This window comes from Rhinoderma darwinii, chromosome 10 (genome assembly GCF_050947455.1).
Source record: "Rhinoderma darwinii isolate aRhiDar2 chromosome 10, aRhiDar2.hap1, whole genome shotgun sequence".
Taxonomy (NCBI): domain Eukaryota; kingdom Metazoa; phylum Chordata; class Amphibia; order Anura; family Rhinodermatidae; genus Rhinoderma; species Rhinoderma darwinii.
Window position 1 is genome coordinate 58243458 of NC_134696.1, and position 21161 is coordinate 58264618.

A 21161-nucleotide genomic window follows, 5' to 3' on the forward strand; every position below is an offset into this window, starting at 1 on the left:
TGTACTAGCAGACAAGCGACTATCGTGCTGCACGTCTGCTAGGTCAAGTACTCTCCCTTGCCCTGCCCACGCATCCCTCCCGGCCCTGCCACAATATGCCACCCCCCGTTTTTAGCTCGGTGGCGCCGCCTGAGGCCGCTGCCTCACCTCGCCTCATGGCAGGTGCGGCCCGGACTACAGGCCGCCTGGAACACCGCCCGAAATTCGGGACTGACCCACTGAATCCGGGACGGTTGGGAGGTATGCGTGTGTGATCCTCACCTTAGACTGGAATCACACATGCAGTTTTTGTGGCAGTCTTTTGAGCCAAACATAGGAGTGGATGCAAAAGAGAGTATAAGACTTTCCTTAGAATTTTTATTTTATTTTAGATCAACTCCTTTATTTTGACTTGAAAGAAACTGCATCAAAAACTGCTCTAAAAACAGCATGTCTGATTCCAGCCTAGTCACTGTGTTTAGGAGATTCACTCTCCCGTAATGCATTTATTTTTCTTTTAATAAAAAATGGGAATTTATCCTTTTCTAGTTTTGACAATAGAAAACGAAACACACAAAAATTAAATTAGGATGCAAAGGGTGAACTGAGCCTAGGCAATGCTGGCACGTAACAGGTTCTCAGTGCAATGTGTGACAGTGAAAGTCAGCACAATATAATAATACATGGCACATAATGGCATTTGTTTACCTTCATAACACTCTGGATGTTTAAGTACACCATCAAAACACTGGCTGGAGGCCGTATAGCTGCAGGCTTGTGTTTTATTCCGGCAAAAAAATGCCACATTCTCGGAGTGATGCACTAGACCCTCATCAATTTCTGTGACCCAGACCTTCTGACCACGGTAAATAACTTGGCTTCGCTGCACTGTCACTTTACATCTTTCTGTGTGTAGAACAAAAATAGACACATACATTTAAGAGGAAAGAAAGAAATAAGAACACAAATGTCCTCTTTTTCTTGATTTTATTTGCTTTGGTAATAATAATAATAATAATAAATGAGTAAACATTTTGATTTTGCTAAAACAATTTTAAAATCTTTTTGATGTGCCTTATACTAATTCTGCATGAGAAATGGCCATCAGTAACTACACCTCTATAAATGCAGCTTTTTAAAGTGATACTTTAAGATCACTTATGATATTGCTTAATTTTCTGTTTGTAATGAGTGTGATAGTGTTTTTTTTGCTTCAGAAAGTTCAATAGAGACATGATTAACTTATGGTGACCTGACTTTTTGCAATATGGCCAAGGCGCTGCTTTCTGTTGCACCATTACTACCCTGTGTGCACATGTTCTTGTGCAACCTGTACTGAAAGGCAAAACAGCTGTCCCATGAGGGGGTTAGGGTGTAAGGGCAAGTCATAAGCACTATTGTTCCTTAAATAAAATCTTTTTTTTATCCTTCCCCCTCTGCTGTCAACAAAATTGGGACTTCTCACCATGTAAGTAGTTTAGCTGCATAAGGCACTTTTTACAGCCCCAGATGATATTGGGTTAACTACAGGCTCAGTGAGAATGTACCATTAATAGCCACCCTCTGTTTTCTATCAGAGTGGGTCACAGATACCAGTGGGGTTCCACAGGGGTCATTACTGGGCCCTCTTCTTTTTAATATGTTATTAATGATAATTATTAACAGAGTATAATTTCAGTATTTGCAGATGATACTAAGCTTTGTAAAGTAATCAACACAGAGGAGGGTAATATAATACTACAGAGGGATTTGGGGAAGCTGGAAGTTTGGGCAGAGAAATGGCAAATTAAGTTTAATGTAGATAAATGTAAGATTATGCACTTTGGACCAGGAAACAGATTTTACAATTATGCATTAAATGGTAAGACACTGAGAAACTACAGCTGAAAAAGATTTGGGGATATTGGTGGAAAATACATTTACCTTTAGCAACCAGTGCCAGGCAGCTGCTGTCAAGTTAAATAAAATCAAGGGATGCATCAAAAGAGGCATAGATGCACATGACAAGAACATAGTTTTGCCTCTATACAAATCACTAGTCAGACCATACATGGAATATTGTGTACAATTTTGGGCACCTGTGTATAAGAAGGACATGGCTGATCTAGAACTAAAGAAGGACGACAACAGTAATTAAGGGAATGGGTGGATTGCCCTACATACCAGGTATCAAACTTGGGGCTATTCAGTTAAGAACAAAGACGGCTTAGGGACGATCTAATTACAATGTACAAATAAACAACTGGACAGTACAGAGATCTTTCCAATGATTTTTTACACCTAGGCCTGTAACAAGGACAAGGGGGCATCCTCTATGTCTAGAGGAAAAAAGGTTTCACCACCGACACAGACAAAGATTCTTTACTCATGGCACTCAGGTAGCTTTTTGTTAGGCTCTTTGTGTGATCAAGGAAATTAGCACACCCATTGGCAAATAGGTTTTGCCTGAACTTGGCATATTTCTACCATGCATGCAAACCACAGTGATTAATGAGCAATAACTTTGATAGGGACAGAGATTCCTTAGTAAGAGGAGTATTCTGAAAATGTGTATTGTTTTGTTTTAAAGCTCCTACTTTCTACTTTAGCCCTAACCCAGTCACTCTAAAAAATGAAGAAATCTATGTACAAAACTGGTAGGAAGGTGCATAGGAAGAGTCAGATAGAGTTATGGTATTACATTCACGGGGTTATCTGGGATTAGAAAAAAAGATCTGCCCCCCCCCCCCCGAAACAGCGCTACATTTGTCCATTGGATTTGTCTGATATTGCAGCTCATCCCCCTTCAAATGAATGAGGCTAAGCTACAATATCCTAGAAACAGACCATGCAAAAATGTGATGCTGTTTCTGGAATCAAATCCTAGATAACTGTTGCAAATATAAAGTGATAAACCGAGTCTTCCTCCAGTGAGTTTACATATTTTACCTCTGCAGTAAGGACCATCAGACCACTGCCCATTTGTCATACAGGTAACACTGTGTGATCCATCCATAAAGAAATTTCTTTTGCACATATAGTATATCACTTCTGAGACTTCATACTCTGTTTTTTTCACTGCGACAAGAATACCTTCTTTGATCTCTGGAGGTGGTGGACAAAAGATTTCTAAAAGGAAAAAATGATAGATTGATAACTCACTATTATTCTGTTATAATAGTCAGATTCCTACTAATGTGCATTGCAGCTAGGGAGGAGCGCCACCATGTTTAAATGAACGTGTTAAACACACTATAAATACAAAATGCGCAGAAAATGGAAAAATATCCCAGTAACTCCTCCCTTAATCTCCTGCTTTTCTCGGATTCTATTTGGCCTAATATTGCAAATTATACTGAGAAATATAATAAGAATCTTCTTCTGTACGTTTGCCCCAGTAGATCAGTTAATTCCCATACTGCTTCTCACAATCCTGTGTCTTGCTGTAAGACAACTGGCTGCAGAAGGAGCCTCCCTTCTCTGCCCTGTCTGCTGTACGACATAAAAATCATTAAATTGTGCCCACTCAGCTTTTCACCAGCCAAAAATGGAACAGATTATCAGAAAATTAACCTTTTATTTTCTTTGAACGTTTTTATGAAGGCACTGACTGTGCGTTTACAGCAAAATCTGTAACAGGACCTTTAACTATAATGTTTAATTTACAGTACTGGTCTTCTCATATGGTTTTAAGGGCCGCGTGTGTCCACAACCTCTGCACCCCCTGTAGTTATACCCCTGAGTTTGTGTGCCCAAGTGTTTGTGCATCTGTGTCCATCCCCTTAATCCTCCTTGACTGAATCCTATGTTCGCCAATATATGAATGGATGGATAATAGATAAACTTCGTAATAATAAAATGGCAATGATAACTTACTTTTACACGACGGAGCAGAGTTCGACCAGGTCTTGTTCTCCAGGCACTCTGTGTATACAGGACCTTCCAGTCTGTAGCTGTCCAATGAGAAAACACAATAATACAATGAACTTTTTTTGAGCCGTTTTTGGTGCTGTTGTTCCATTGACACTATGAAAAACAGCTTTTTATTAATGATAAACAGCTGTATAAGTAATTTGTTCTCATTTTGACATTTAAAAATAATAATTTATAAATAAACCAAGGTTTTGAACTTACCCTGGGCTACATTTAAACTGGACCAGTGCTCCTTTTATCAAGTGTCCATTTTTTACAAGGTATCCATTCTCAATGGTTGGAGGTTCATCACAGGTGGATACCACTGAATTTAAAACAAAGTAGCGTTATTCACTAACATACATGGAACCAAAAATCCATTGATATTATATTATGGCATGATTTAAATTTGTGGACATCGAATGGTTCCTGCTTGGCACATCTCTCTTAAGGAGAGCGGACAGCCACTAGAACTATATGAATGGTCGCCTTGAATACCATATTTCCCTTGTAATTGCTGAAGAAGTACAAATGTATGGCTGTTTGGAGCTTCCTGGCAATAATCACTGGGGTTTTTAGGAGCGAGATCCATGGCTTTCATCTGCTGGAAAGAGTGGCTTGTTGTTGAGAGGCAGTTATTATATGTAGATCTTTGCAATTAACTCTATGAAAACCCTATACAGATACATCTGTATACCACAAATACACTAAATAATTGACAGATTAGACTATGCATTTGAACAAAAGAATTGCATTGCTGCCCTGTCATATGTAAACCTGGGTAAAAAAAATTGCGCACAACTCTTGACCACAAGAGAAGGCCACAGGATATTAAAAAAATGAGTTGCCAAATTATACAGTGACTGTAAGGGTATGTTCACACGGTTAACAAAAAACGGCTGTAAAATACGGAGCTGTTTTCAAGGGGAAACAGCCTCTGATTTATAGCCGTTTTTTATGCATCAGGTGTTTTTTGATGCATTTTTTACGGCCGTTTTTGGAACTGTTTTTCTATTGAGACTGTGAAAGACGACACTAAAAATGGCTCAAGAAGTGACCTGCACTTCTTTTTTACAGGGCGTTTTTTTACGCGCGGTTTTAAAAAATTGCCATGTAAAAAACGCCCCGTGGGAACGGGACGCCGTTTTCCCATTGAAATCAATGTACAGATGTTTGGAGGCGTTCAGCCCCTGTATTTTAAGCCGTTTTTTTGCGGCGTTTATGGCCCAGAAAAACGGCTGAAAATAGGCCATGTAAACATACCCTTAGTGTTTGGGCTGAGAGACAAAATCTGCAGTGTTGCTATCACTGCAGTTCTCCAAAGTCTTTGCTGTTTGTCATGTAGAGATATGTTCAATAATGCAAGAAACCAACCAAGTCTGACTTTTTTAGATTTTGGGTGTATTTGACTATTAAGTTGTCAAAATTTATTTATTTTCTGTAAATAACGAAATCTCAAAATCTGCAGTTAAAAATGGTCTTCAAGAGGGGCAAATATACATAGAATATAAAAGCATTGAAACTTTATCAAAAATAAATCTGGACTAGATCAGGGATAGTCTTTCCAAGGAGGTGGTCTTTGAGAGTTTTACTGTATATCACAGCTTGTAGAGTTGTGCCCGCGGTCGCTGACCACCGGCACGCTGTACTCACCGGCAGCCGCGACCGCAGGACACTGGAAGCTTGCCGGCATTCTGCTATTGCCTCTAGGGTGCGTGCGCGTGCTAGTCCCAGGCCTTAAAGGGCCAGCACGCACACCAGTAAATTGTTCCTTTCCCATCTCCTCCCTCATCTCTGTCTACCACCCTACCCGTGCTTCATATGCTGCCAATGACCTCATATTAACATCCTCCATAACTGAACCTCCCATCTACAAGATTTTTCTCGTGCTGCACCAGTCCTCTGGAATAAGCCACTCCAGACAATCAGATTTATTCCTAACATACACAGTTTTAAAAGTGCCCTTAAAACACATCTTTTTAGACAGGCCTATCTTTTCACTGTCTCCCTTTTACATTAGTCATGGGGACTTGACCCCCTCATTCAGCAGTATCCCCCCCACACTCCTTGCACCCTAATGCACTTCATGTCTGTCATACACAGACACTGGCTGGTGACCGGCTCATGCAGCTTTATGTGTGCCGCCCCGTGTGTATAAAAGATGGCTGGACAATTGTACTGAACAAAAACTTTTTACATTTTGTGTCTCCCTTATTTCCTCCTAGATTGTAAGCTCTTGCGATCAGGATCCTCACTCCTCTTGTTTGAATTGTAAAGTAGTTTTGTCACTATGTAATGTCTGACATTGCTGTACATGTTCCCTCAGAATTGTGCAGTGCTGCAGAATATGTTGGCGCTTTACAAATAAAGATTATTGTTATTATTATTCTTTACCCCCCACTTTTGTTAACAAAAGTAGGGGAGTAGTCATCCTTATTAAAAATGTATTTCCACTTCTAATGTCAGAGGTAAAATCTTATCCTAATGGGCATGATCTTATGATCCTGGTTACCATCTCTGCTGAAATATACTGTATGGTCAACACTTCAACACTGGTCGAAGATACCATCCAGCTTTTCGCTACTGTGTCTAAAATTTTGTCTCAAGTCACATTTACATATGTTATGAGTTGTGGTGATTTTAATTTTGTTATGAAGACTAATTTGTATACACAAAGTTGACACAACGCGGAGATCCCATCCACAAAACTCCCTCATAACCTCTAACATGAAAGCACACTGGGTCCACTAGGGGATACACTTATTATTCCCCACCACATCATTCCTGTTCTTGAATACATTACATTCTTGTATCCTCAGCCCTTTTACCATGTCTTTTTTATGCTCCTTTATACATGTGCTTTGTTTAAGCATGACTCATTTCTGTTGGTGTTGGATTTGTCCAAAAAAAGGTGTGAGACACACCATTTAAAGGGAGAATGAATGAGGCTCTGTTAACATCCAGAATTTCGTAACAGCTGTCTAGACGATATTGAGCAGTTTTTTTTAAATGTATTATTAACCGGCTTCAAATATTCAATGGGTGACGTTAGCCCATAAGGCTTATATTAGGGTAAATTTATTTCTATGGCATCGCGTGAGTGAAAAAGGAAAGAATACGGGACCAAAGAGACCTAGCAAACTGGATGCTGTTTCAACTCACCAGATAGAGAAGGCTGTTAGGTGGACAAATATTACAAATGGGCAAACAAACCTGATAAATTAGCGTGGGCTTACACGGCCCTAATTTGCTCTAATTCATTTGCTCTTTTCACAAGGAGCAAGTATGGGGACGAGCACTCATTACTAAAAGGGTCCTTACTTGCGCCACAACTTGGGGATCGTCAGGGGCTAAACCATGTATATAAGATACAAATCTCAGTACATAGGACTACAACTAACTCTGATGTTATCTATAAAGTTTTCAGTATGACCACAAGTTATACAACATCGCACACTCTATCAGATTCCGGTATAGCAGAGTTTTAAATGCCCTTCGCATTCCTAATCTACTACTTTTGGCTAATAAAACTCTTGCAAAAGAGATATCAGAAGGGAATTTTTAAAAATCTCAAGTTGGGAAAATGGCTGAGTCTTGTCTCCACATATTGCAAGATTTTGTAATAGACTTCTCCAGGGTCATCCAATGCCAGCAGAAATTTTAGAAGTAATAATTGCCGTTATTCCTAAAACGCAGAAAGATTGCCTCTCACTGTCCAATTACCGTCGCATTTCCCTTCTTAATCTAGACACAAAAATATTTACTTCCATCCTTGCACATAGAGTAAATACCCTTTGTCTGGTACTCATACATAGAGACCAGGTCGGATTTATACCCCAGAGGCAAGTCCCTGAAACCATTAGAAAAACCTTAGACATCATTATGTTTAGCCCTCGATACCGAGAAGGCCCTTGACAGCCTCTCCTGGTCTTCCCTATTTCATACTCATTCCCATATGGGTTTGCACCTTATACTCCACCCCTAATGCATGTCTTAGCTAGCCCACCACTATTCCTGAATCTATAGTATGCATAATTGAACATCCAGCAATCTTTGCGATAGCAATGGAACCTCTACCTCAGCGATTTTGGGCGTTTTTTGGCACGGTTTCCAAGTCAAAAATAGCGGCAAAATACTTCATGTGAACTAGCCCTTACAGGTAAATTATTTGCTATGTAAAAATATTACTTCTACCAAAAACATTGATTCATCAGGTTAATGATTTTGGGCTGCTATTTTTTTTTTTTTTAACATAACTGTGTATATATTGTGACAACTTGGGGTAAGTTAGCTCACAGGATCGCCATCTCCAGGGTAAGATGGTTGGCACACTTAAGAATTTTCACTCCAAAACAGTGGATTCGGTATGAAACTGGCCGCAACCAGCTTTATTGTCTTCATACAGGAAAAGCGGTTTTACAAAACAGTTAAAAAATAAACCTTAGGCTGTCCAGCCTCTAACTAGACATATGGCTCCCCTAGCTATCAGGGTGAAAGGCCTTCTGCCCAGCACCTCACAACAAACATGTTCTTACCAGAACCTCTGAGTCCCACAGGCTGGCAATACCTGTCTACCTCAGACTGGGAGCCTAGTGTGAATAGATCACACCTTTCTTAAAGAAGCCTTAACAGCTGCAGCTAATGAGACTCCTACGGCAGCCCAAACCCTGGACTCAGGGGCGTAACTAGGAAAGACTGGGCCCCATAGCAAACTTTTGACTGGGGCCCCCCTCTGCTGGGTATCACACAACCCCCCCCTTGTAGATAGTGCCTCCCTATAGATTCCACCACACAGCGCCCCCCTATAGATAGCACCATACACAGCCCCATGTAGATAACGCCATACAGACCCCCTGTAGATAACACCATACAGCCCCCTCTGTAGATAACACCATATAAACCCCCCCCAAAAAAAAAAAACGGCCTATAGTTTGTCCTACAAAAGACATGCATCCCCTATCCACAGGATAGGGGATACATGTGCGATCGATGGCATTGATAAGGAGAACGGGGGACCGAAAGTCCCCCGAAGTTCTCCATGACTAACCTCGGACTTCTGGCGTCTGCGCAGTTCAATAAAAATGAAAGGAGCGCTGGTCACGCATGCGCACAAGCGCGACCGGCGCTCCATTCATTTCTACGGAGCTGCCGACACAGACCCCGGAAGTCCGAGGTTTGTCATGGAGAACTTAGGGGGGACTTTCGGTCCCCCGTTCTCCTCATCGCTGGGCGTCCCAGCGATCCCACATGTATCCCCTATCCTGTGGATAGGGGATGCATGTCTTTTGTAGGAACAACCCCTTCAGTGGCGTCGCGCTGTAGCAGCCATAGCGGCTGCTAGCGGAGCCTGCGGCCATGGGAGGGGGCCGTGCCGGCGAGTGCCACGGGCCCCCTCATGCTGCAGGCCCCGTAGAAGTCGCTACGGCTGCTATAGCGGTAGTTACGCCACTGCGTATAGGTTTGTACGGTGTAAAACTACAGCTCCCAGCATGGCCGGAACAATGGTAAGGATATGCTGGGAGATGCGGTTTCACAAAAAAAATCCTATCACCATCATCTCGCTGCAGATCATACAGTGACTACAATACTGATTAGAGGCAGAATAAACATTTACATTAAGTGACTCACCGGTGACGTCTCAGATTCTAGTTCTTTTCTTCTCCCTCCGGTTCAGACATCTATGATGGATTTCTCCCGGCCATGACCCATTTCTGCAGTTTTCCGTTTAGATGTCTTCAGCTTCTCATTTCTGCACCTATAGACAAAGTTAAAATTCTCAACACATCTAAATATAACTGTCACACACACACACACACACACACACACACACACACACACACACACACACACACACACACACACACACACACACACACAACGTGCCCCCTGTAGATAGTGACCTACATAGAAGCCCCTGTAGATAGTGCCCACATATGGACTCCAGAGCTGCAAGGCAATAGTGCTAACCACTGAGCCACCGTGCTGCCCTACATATAGCTTCCCCTATAGTTAGTGCTCCACGTATAGCCCACCTCTGTAGATAGTGTCTCACATATAGCTCCCCCTGTATATAGTGTCCCACATATAGCCCACCCCTTTAGACTGTGCACTACATATAGCCACCCTGTTGCTAGTGCCCCACAGGTAACCCACCCCTGTATATAGTGTCCCACACATAGCCCACCCCTATAGAAAGTACCCTAAAAAAATAGCTCCCCTATAGATAGTGCTCTACATATAGCCCACCCCTGTATATAGTGCCCCACATATAGACCCCCCCTGTATATAGTGGCCCACATATAGACCCCCCTGTATATAATGGCCCACATATAGACCCCCCTGTATATAATGGCCCACATATAGAGACCCCTGTATATAATGGCCCACATATAGAGCCCCCTGTATATAGTGGCCCACACCCCCACATATAGACCCCCCTGTATATAATGGCCCACATATAGAGCCCCCTGTATATAATGGCCCACACCCCCACATATAGACCCCCCTGTAGCTACTGCCCCACATATAGACCCCCCTGTAGCTACTACCCCACATATAGACCCCCTATATATAATAGCCCACATAAAGACGACCCCCCCTGTAGATAGACCCCCCCCCCACTATAGATAATGCCATTCACATTTTTATGAGGGAAAAAAAAAATTGACATACTCACATGATCCCGTTCCCACGCTGTTCACTGGCGATGCAGACATGCTCTCTTCTGAGCATGTCTGCAGGAGCTGAACGAGCGTCCTCCAATGACGCTGATTGGCGGGGCAGAATGACTTGCCCCGCCAATCAGCACCTTCCAAGCATGGAAGCGGCGCGATGATGTCATCGCGCCGCTAGCCAATCAGTGTCATTGTAAGGCACTGGATGGTCAGGCACGGAACATGCCCGGCCATTCAGTGCTAATACATGTATTTGGCTGCCGCTAGCACTGGGGCCCCCTCCGGTGCTAGCGACACCTACAAGCATGAGAGGGCCTGTGTAAGGCTCGGCGTCGTGGGCCCCACAGTAGCGGCGCTACCGCTGTAGCAGCCATAACGGCTGCTAGCGGCGCCACCGGGCATTTGGGTGGTCTTGTCGGCTGGCGGCACGGGCCCCCTCAAGCCCCGGGCCCCGTAGCAGCCGCTACTGCTGCTACCGCGGTAGTTACGCCACTGGTAAGGACATTTTCTCTTGAAACATAAATAAATAATTCTGGGCCCAAATCCTGCCCCTTAGTAGCTGCATTGCTACAATATATATATATATATATATATATATATATATATCTCCTCCTTTTATTCTCCGTATATTGTATCGTTACATTATAATGGTATGTCGATCCAGATTTACAGATGCTGATGGGTTTACCTTTATGGCACCTCTACCCATGCTGACATGTGGGATATGATAGCCCTTATCTGAAGGAATGTTCCCTATATGGTTCTGTTCCTGACTGATAGTCATATCTGTTGTCATTTCCTCGAGGTTTGATACTACGCTGAGAGCTGTGGTTTTATTGTTCATTATATTTTGTACCTGTTTTTTAAGCTTTTAAGCTTACCTACTGAATCCCTCTGCGTAGGGGAAATGCTTTTGTATTTTTTATGTGAAAGCAATACAATAAATATTTTTCAAAGGTAAAAATCTCAGCTACTTACCTCCTGGAGCGCAATCTGTATACAACTGAATATACTTATTGGGGCTCTTAATGGGTGCTGCATACAGATTTTCCACCTGGTTATGGTGCTCACACTTTAAAATATATAACCTGTGGGCATTTTTGCTATAGGGGGTTTAGTGGTAGTAGTCACTTGTGGGTCCTGGTGCCTGAGGAGCCCAAAATGTCCCTATATTATTTTCAGTAATATTTATTTATTAAGGCATCTATCGTCAGCATGTTAAGTAGAAGTGATTTACAGTGTGGGGGAATAAATGAGCTGTCTTCCTGGCAGACTGCAGATAACAGCTGCACCCAGGTCCATCTTCTGGCATTCCCACTGGTAACGTGTTTAAAAATGCAAAAAGGAAAGATTGCAGAGACTCCACATGTGAGCAGAATTCTTATGAATTACAGTGCTAAAAAAAAGAATCATGTCGCTTTGCTATTACCGTCACAGGGTGCTGTCACACTCCACTTCTTGTCTCCTTGACAACGACTTTGTGCCATCTCCTGTCCATTGGCCATTTTGAATCCCGGATGGCAGCGTACTATTATCTGATCTCCGAAGTTCCATGTCTCCTGCTTCAGAGATATGTTCGCATTCTCATGGATTACAGGCCACGGGCAGCTGCTGCGGGCTTTAAAACAGAGTCCAGTATAATTCCACCATTATCAACCATTGTTAATACAGTTCATGTACATTTGCCTTATAAATAATACAGATGTACTAGCATAATACAAAACAATACAAAAGTGCAGCAGAGCTGGATTTGTCATTGAAATCATTAGTGCTGCACATTCTGTTCATCATGATTAGAAGTCCTCAGCTTATAAAAGGGCATCGTTATAAGAAAAGCTGCTAATAATACTCACATATACGTATGAAAAACCTTCATACTGTTCAACAAAAGGGGACTCGGTAGCTCAGGTTATTACGGTGCAATTTTGGTGCAGTGTATGATGCAATTTTTAAAACCAGAATTGGACCTGAGCTGAATAAAGCTATAAGGGTAAGACTTACCGGTAAACTTTTCTTTTAAAGGGGTTTTCCGGTCCCTAAAAATTGATGGCCTATCCTCAGGATAGGCCATCAATAGCTGAAGGGTCCAACTCCCGGCACCCCGCCGATCATCTGTTTTGAAGGGGGTGCAGCGCTCGTACGAGCGCTGCTTCCCCTTCATTTCACCCATTGAAGTGAATGGAGAAGGCTGAAATACTGTGAATTGCCGCTACATCTGTGTCGGCGATTCACAGTGATCAAGTAGAAATGAAGGGGAAGCAGTGATCGTACGAGCGCTGCACCCCTTCTTAAAAGCTGATCTGCGGGAGTCCCAGGAGTCGGATCCCGACCCATCAGCTATTGACGGCCCATCCCGAGGATAGGCTATACAGTGAAGGAAATAAGTATTTGATCCCTTGCTGATTTTGTACGTTTGCCCACTGTCAAAGTCATGAACAGTCTAGAATTTTTAGGCTAGGTTAATTTTACCAGTGAGAGATAAATTATATAAAAAAAAGAAAAAAAGAAAATCACATTGTCACAATTATACACTACCGTTCAAAAGTTTGCAGTGACCCAGACAATTTTGTGTTTTCCATGAAAACTCACACTTATATTTATCAAATGAGTTGCAAAATGACTAGAAAATATAGTCAAGACATTGACAAGGTCAGAAATAATGATTTTTATTTGAAATAATAATTTTCTCCTTCAAACTTTGCTTTCGTCAAAGAATGCTCCATTTGCAGCAATTACAGCATTGCAGACCTTTGGCATTCTAGCTGTTAATTTGCTGAGGTAATCGGGAGAAATTTCACCCCATGCTTCTAGAAGGCCCTCCCACAAGTTGGATTGGCTTGATGGGCACTTCTTGCATACCATACGGTCAAGCTGCTCCCACAACAGCTCTATGGGGTTGAGATCTGGTGACTGCGCTGGCCACTCCATTACAGATAGAATACTGCAGCTGCCTGCTTCTTCCCTAAATAGTTCTTGCATAATTTGGAGGTGTGCTTTTGGTCATTGTCCTGTTGTAGGATGAAATTGGCTCCAATCAAGTGCTGTCCACAGGGTATGGCGTTGCAAAATGGAGTGATAGCCTTCCTTATTCAAAATCCCTTTTACCTTGTACAAATCTCTCACTTTACCAGCACCAAAGCAACCCCAGACCATCACATTACCTCCACCATGCTTGACAGATGGCGTCAGGCACTCTTCCAGCATCTTTTCAATTGTTCTGCGTCTCACAAATGTTCTTTTGTGTGATCCAAACACCTCAAACTTCGATTTGTCTGTCCATAACACTTTTTTTCCAATCTTCCTCTGTCCAATGTCTGTGTGCTTTTGCCCATATCAATCTTTTCCTTTTATTAGCCAGTCTCAGATATGGCTTTTTCTTTACCACTTTGCCCTGAAGGCCAGCATCCCGGAGTCGCCTCTTCACTGTAGACGTTGACACTGGCATTTTGCGGGTACTATTTAATGAAGCTGCCAGTTGAGGACCTGTGAGGGGTCTATTTCTCAAACTAGAGACTCTGATGTACTTGTCTTGTTGCTCAGTTGTGCAGCGGGGCCTCCCACTCCTCTTTCTACTCTAGTTAGAGCCTGTTTGTGCTGTCCTCTGAAGGGAGTAGGAAATCTTCAGTTTCTTGGCAATTTCTCGCATGGAATAGCCTTCATTTCTAAGAACAAGAATAGACTGTCGAGTTTCACATGAAAGCTCTCTTTTTCTAGCCATTTTGAGAGTTTAATCAAACCCACAAATGTAATGCTCCAGATTCTCAACTAGCTCAAAGGAAGGTCAGTTTTATAGCTCCTCTAAACAACAAAACTGTTTACAGCGGTGCTAACATGATTGCACAAGGGTTTTCAAGTGTTTTCTAATCATCCATTAGCCTTATAACACAGTTAGCAAACACAATGTACCATTAGAACACTGGAGTGATGGTTGCTGGAAATGGGCCTCTATACACCTATGTAGATATTGCATTAAAAACCAGACGTTTGCAGCTAGAATAGTCATTTAGCACATTAACAATGTATAGAGTGTATTTCTGATTAATTTAATGTTATCTTCATTGAAAAAAACTGTGCTTTTCTTTCAAAAATAAGGACATTTCTAAGTGACCCTAAACTTTTGAACGGTAGTGTATATATTTATTTGCATTGTGCACAGAGAAATAAGTATTTGATCCCTTTGGCAAACAAGACTTAATACTTGGTGTCAAAACCCTTGTTGGCAAGCACAGCAGTCAGATGTTTTTTGTAGTTGATGATGAGGTTTGCACACATGTTAGATGGAATTTTGGCCCACTCCTCTTTGCAGATCATCTGTAAATCATTAAGATTTCGAGGCTGTCGCTTGGCAACTCGGATCTTCAGCTCCCTCCATAAGTTTTCGATGGGATTAAGGTCTGGAGACTGGCTAGGCCACTCCATGACCTTAATGTGCTTCTTTTTGAGCCACTCCTTTGTTGCCTTGGCTGTATGTTTCGGGTCATTGTCGTGCTGGAAGACCCAGCCACGAGCCATTTTTAATGTCCTGGTGGAGGGAAGGAGGTTGTCACTCAGGATTTGACGGTACATGGCTCCATCCATTCTCCCATTGATGCAGTGAAGTAGTCCTGTGCCCTTAGCAGAGAAACACCCCCAAAACGTAATGTTTCCACCTCCATGCTTGACAGTGGGGACGGTGTTCTTTGGGTCATAGGCAGCATTTCTCTTCCTCCAAACACGGCGAGTTGAGTTAATGCCAAAGAGCTCAATTTTAGTCTCATCTGACCACAGCACCTTCTCCCAATCACTCTCAGAATCATCCAGATGTTCATTTGCAAACTTCAGACAGGCCTGTACATGTGCCTTCTTGAGCAGGGGGACCTTGCGGCCACTGCAGGATTTTAATCCATTACGGCGTAATGTGTTACCAATCGTTTTCTTGGTGACTGTGGTCCCAGCTGCCTTGAGATCATTAACAAGTTCCCCCCGTGTAGTTTTCGGCTGAGCTCTCACCTTCCTCATGATCAAGGATACCCCACGAGGTGAGATTTTGCATGGAGCCCCAGATCGATGTCGATTGACAGTCATTTTGTATGTCTTCCATTTTCTTACTATTGCACCAACAGTTGTCTCCTTCTCACCCAGCATTTTACTTATGGTTTTGTAGCCCATTCCAGCCTTGTGCAGGTCAATGATCTTGTCCCTGACATCCGTAGAAAGCTCTTTGGTCTTGCCCATGTTGTAGAGGTTAGAGTCAGACTGATTAATTGAGTCTGTGGACAGGAGTCTTTTATACAGGTGACCATTTAAGACAGCTGTCTTTAATGCAGGCACCAAGTTGATTTGGAGCGTGTAACTGGTCTGGAGGAGGCTGAACTCTTAATGATTGGTAGGGGATCATATACTTATTTCTCTGTGCACAATGCAAATAAATATATATAATTTTGACTATGTGATTTTCTGTTGTTTTTTTTTTAAATATAATCTATCTCTCACTGGTAAAATTAACCTAGCCTAAAAATTCTAGACTGTTCATGTCTTTGACAGTGGGCAAACTTACAAAATCAGCAAGGGATCAAATACTTATTTCCTTCACTGTATATGGATCGGACTTGTTTTTCCATCATATCCCACAGATGCTCCATCAAAAGGAAATCTGGATAGTTTGCAAGCCATGTACACACCTTGAACTCTTTGTCATGTTCCTCAAATCATTCCTTTTTGCAGAGTGGCAGGGCCCATTTTTATGCTAAAAGAGGCCATTGCCATAAGGAAATACCGTTGCCATGCAGGGCTGCACTTGGTCTGCAACAATGTTTAGGTAGGTGATACATGTCAAAGTAACATCCACATGAATGCCAGGATCCAAGGTTTCCCAGAGAATATTGCCCAAAGCATCACAATGTCTAGCGATGTCTTCTTCCCATACTGCATCTTTGTGTCATTTCTACCCCAGGTAAGAGACACCCGGTAGCCCTCCACATGATATAAAAGATAACGTGATTCATGAGAAAAGACCATTTTCCTTCATTGCTCCATGATCCAATTCTGATGCACACATGCCCATTGTAGACTGTTTCGACAGTGGACAGGGGTCAGGAAAGGCACTCTGACAGGTCTGCAGCTACGCTGCCACATACACAGGAAGCTGCGATTCACTGTGTTTTCTGACACCTTTCTATCATAGCCAGTAGTAACTTTTTGAGCAATTTGTCCTACTGTGGCTCTATGTGTGATCGCACCAGACAAGCTAACTTTTGCTCCACACACGCATCAATGAGCCTTGAGTGCCTATGACCCTGTTGCCGGTTCACTGTTGAATGCTCTCTTGTTGCCATATATACAGGGCCGGCCTTAGGGTAGATGGCGCCCCGTGCGAAATGATCTTTCGGCGCCCCACGCCATTATAAAAAATGCCCCATAAAAAAGCATAATTCCTCCCCACAGTATAATGCCCTATATAGTGCCCCCACACAGTGTAATGCCCCTTTAGTGCCCCACACAAAGTATAATAATATAATATATTATAACGCCTTCAAGGACACAGTATTTTGTCCTCTAATTGTGCCCACACAGTGTTATGCCCCCTAAGTGCCACATACATTATATTGCCCCCTGTGGTGCCCCTACACAGTATGATGTCCCAAACAGCCCTCCTTGTAGAAAGTGCCCCCTGTAGATTGTGCCGTACAGCCTCCCTGTAGACAGTGCCATAATCCCCCACCTCCTCCTTGTAGACAGTGCCATAATCCCCCACCTCCTCCTTGTGGAGTGTCAAACAGCCCCATCTCCCTCTTGTACACAGTACCCCCCACATCCCACTTGTAGACAATGTCATACAGCCCCCCACCGCCCCTTTGTAGACAGTGTCATACAGCACCCACCTCCCCCTTGTAGATAGTGCCATACTGCCCCCCACCTCCTTGTAGAAGGTGACATACAGCCCCCACCTCTCCTTTGTAGACAGTGCCCCCCAAACAATTTTTTTTTTACTCATCTAGGCCCCGTTCCCAAGACGAATGGAGCTGATCCACAATACTGATGACAGGATCCTTGCGTAGGCCTGCTTGATCCAGAGATGTCATCACGCCGACTACGCAGGGATCCTGTCCCTGCGCCTCATAGGCTGCAGGCGCCTCTGTAGCCTGGTACAGAGTTTCCCAACATTTTCAGACTTGAGGCACCCCTGGAAAAAAAAAATTCCTCAGGGCCCCCCTACCAAAAATTGTTTAGAGAAAGACAGAAAATAGCTAAAAATAAGCACTACATTCTTAGGGTATGTTCACACAGCGTTTTTTGTAAGGCAGAAAAAAAATCTGCTTTTGAATTGACAGCGTTATTTGATGGGGGTTTTTTTGCGTTTTTTTTTTAAGCCGTTGAAGCGAATGCAAAAGACGCAGAAAAAAAAGCTCCAAACGAGCGCCACAGCTATTTTCTTCCTACTATTAATTTCAATTGGAGGTCAGAGGTGGAAACCACTTGAAGACCATCAGCCCCCCCACTCACAGTGAAATAACCATCAGCCCCTCCACTCATAGTAAAATAACAATCAGCCCCCCCACTCACAGTAAAATGGCCATCAGCTCCTCCACTCACAGTGAAATAACCATCAGCCCCTCCACTCATAGTAAAACGACCATCAGCCCCCACACACAGGAAAATTACCATCAGCCCGCCACTCAGATGCCCCCGTAGATAGTGCCACACAGCCCCCTTGAAGGTAGTGCCACTCACAGATGCCCCCTGTAGATAGTGCCACACAGCCTCCTGTAGGTCGTGCCACACAGCCCCCTTGTAGGTAGTGCCACAAATCCCCCCTTGCTGCACAGCCCCCTTGTAGGTAGTGCCACACAGCCCCCTGTAGGTAGTGCCACAAGGCCCCCTTGTAGGTAGTACCACACAGCCCTCTTGTAGGTCATGCCACACAGCCCCCTGTAGGTCATGCCACACAGTCCCCTGTAGGTCGTGCCACACAGCCCCCTGTAGGTCGTGCCACACAGCCCCTTTCTAAGTAGTAGGGATGTCATGATACCTGAATTTGGACTTCGATACCGATACTTCGTGTAGTATTTGCGATTTCGATACCAAAACGATACTTTGCCAACAGTAATAATAAAAAAAAGTTCTTCCATTTTCTGATGTGAGGTGTGATGCTGAATTTAACCTTCATTTGCCTCACATTAATAGTAATTAACCCCATGTTTCTCAGTCATAATGGGTTAATGTGTGAGGTACATGATGGGGTTAATTACTATTAATGTGAGGCACATGGAGGTTAAATTCATCACACCTTGTGCACCACATTAATAAGTGAAAGAAGTTTTTTTTGTTTTTTTTTTACAGCGTACACATCATAAATGACACAAAAAAATTGTTGTGCAGGTTATTACGGCCGCGCCAATACCGCATATGTGTATATATTATGTATTGAGACTTATTTTAATGTTTATTGTAAAAAAAAGGTGTATGTGTATTTTTTTAAATTTAATATTACTTTATGTTTTTACTTTATTTTTAAACTTTAATATACTGGCATATATCAGATATATTACAGTACATTAGCCTGTGTACGGATAGTACACAGGCAGTTGTTAGGACATACCTAAGTATGCCTTAACAGGAAATATGGTAAGACAGCCCTGGGGTCCTTCAATAGACCCTGGGCTGTCTGCCCATATATGGTATGTCCCTCAATCGCGTCACAGGGATTCCTGTGATGCGATCCAAGGGAATCCCCCCTCCTCACTTTCCCCTGAATGCTGCAGTCAGATGTGATCGCAGAATTCAGGAGAATAGCGGCGGTGATGAGAGGATTCTCTGATCTCCGTCGTTATGGAGCGGGGCTGCGGATGTGTAATAGTCATTGCCCCGCTCCTGACATTAAGTGCACGCGCGGTCAGCATGAGGTGATGCGGCCGGCGCTGCACTAATGAGTGGCGGCGCAGACACCGAAGACAGAACACGTGGGTGTTTTGCAGTGCGGCCGCCATGTTCTGTCTTCAGTGCCGCCGCTCATTAGTGCAGCGCTGGCCGCATCGCATCATCCTCGCGGCGCGCACTTGTCAGGACTCAAGAGCGGGGCAGTGACTGTATTACACAGCCGCAGCCCCGCTCTCATTCATCATGTATGACTATACTTAGCTGTGTGGCCGCACATGAAACAACGGTATCGAACCATTTGGGGATGCACAGTATCGAAACAGTATCGAAGTTTCGATGCATTGTGCATCCCTAGTAAGTAGTGCCACAAATCCCCCCCTTGCCACACAGATCCCTTGTAGTGCCACACACACCCTTGTAGGTAGTGCCACACAGCCCCCGTGTAGGTAGCACTCCCTTCCTGTAGATAGCGCCACTGTAGCTCCCTGTGGCTGGGGATTCCGCTCCTTGACGGAGTGCTTGATGTCTCTGTCCATATATGAACAGTGACATCAGGGGCAACTAACTCCTGAAGAGGAATCCCTGTCCACAGCGTTGCCGACGCTGTAACCTGGGATTCCACTCCAGGAGAAGCCCCTGACGTCTCTGTCCATTTAGTCGGGGGGTGCTATCTACAGGGGTTCTGCAAAAAAATCTCCTCCTCCTCACATCCACTTCGCGCTATTAGGAGGAGGAGAGAAAACACGTCCGTGGCAGTTGTCCAGAGGAGTGTCGCGGAACCCCTGGAGGGCTCTCATGGGCAGGGCCGGCCCTAGGATAGATGGCGCCCTGTGCGAAATGACCTTTCGGCGCCCCACCGCATCATTAAAACAAATGCCCCATAAAAAAATTATAATGCCCCTTTAGTGCCCCCATACAGTATAATATTTAATAATAAAATATATTACAACCCCTTCAAGGACACAGTATTTTGTCCTCTAATTGTGCCCACAGTATTATGCCATCTGTAGTACCCCTACACAATATAATGTCCGCTTAGTGGCTCCCACACCGTATAGTGCCCCCCTGTAGATTTTGCCATACAGCCTCCCTGTAGACAGTGCCATAATTCCCTACCTCCTTTTTTGTAGATCGTGCCATACAGCCCCCACCTCCCCCTTGTAGACAGTGCCATACAGCCCTCCACCTCCCCCTTGTAGATCGTGCCATACAGTACCCGCACCTCCCCCTTGTAGACAGTGCCCCCAAACAAAAACAAAAATTGTACTCACCTAGGCCCCGTTCCCATGACGAACTGAGCTGCTCCATGACAGGACCCTGTAGCCTAGCCCCCCTACCAAAAATTGTTTTGAGAAAGACAGAAAACAGCTAAGAACAAGCACTACACTCGTAGGGTATGTTCACACACGTTTTTTGTAAGGCAAAAAAAATCTGCCTCAAAATTCCTTCAGCAACTGACAGCGTTGGGTGACCTTTTTTTTGTTTTTTCTTAAGCTGTTGAAGCGAATGCAAAAGACGCTGGAAAAAAAGCTCCAAAGGGGCGCCGCAGGTATTTTCTGCCTCCTATTAATTGCAATTGGAGGTCAGAAGTGGAAACCACTTGAAGACCATCAGCCCCCCACTCACAGTAAAATGACCATCAGCCCCCCACTCACAGATTCCCCCTGTAGGTAGCGCCACACAGCCCCCTGTGGGTAGCGCCAGGCAGCCCCCTTTGTGGGTAGCGCCGCGCAGCCCCCTTTGTGGGTAGCGCCGCGCAGC

The 21161-nt window shown here is 43.8% G+C and overlaps 1 protein-coding gene across 2 annotated transcripts in view; it reads right to left on the reverse strand.

The window, feature by feature from the left end:
• Positions 1–21161, reverse strand: part of LOC142662081 (beta-2-glycoprotein 1-like) — a 76654-nt gene that overhangs the window by 10335 nt on the left and 45158 nt on the right. The window contains exons 3-7 of one of the 2 annotated variants that reach the window (XM_075839970.1): positions 11974–12162; positions 4093–4195; positions 3835–3911; positions 2908–3087; positions 688–885 (exon numbers count right to left, since the gene is read on the reverse strand). In XM_075839970.1, coding sequence (XP_075696085.1) covers positions 688–885; positions 2908–3087; positions 3835–3911; positions 4093–4195; positions 11974–12162 — 747 coding nt within the window. The remainder of the gene's footprint in view (positions 1–687; positions 886–2907; positions 3088–3834; positions 3912–4092; positions 4196–11973; positions 12163–21161) is intronic. The other variant, XM_075839971.1, reaches the window with a different exon arrangement.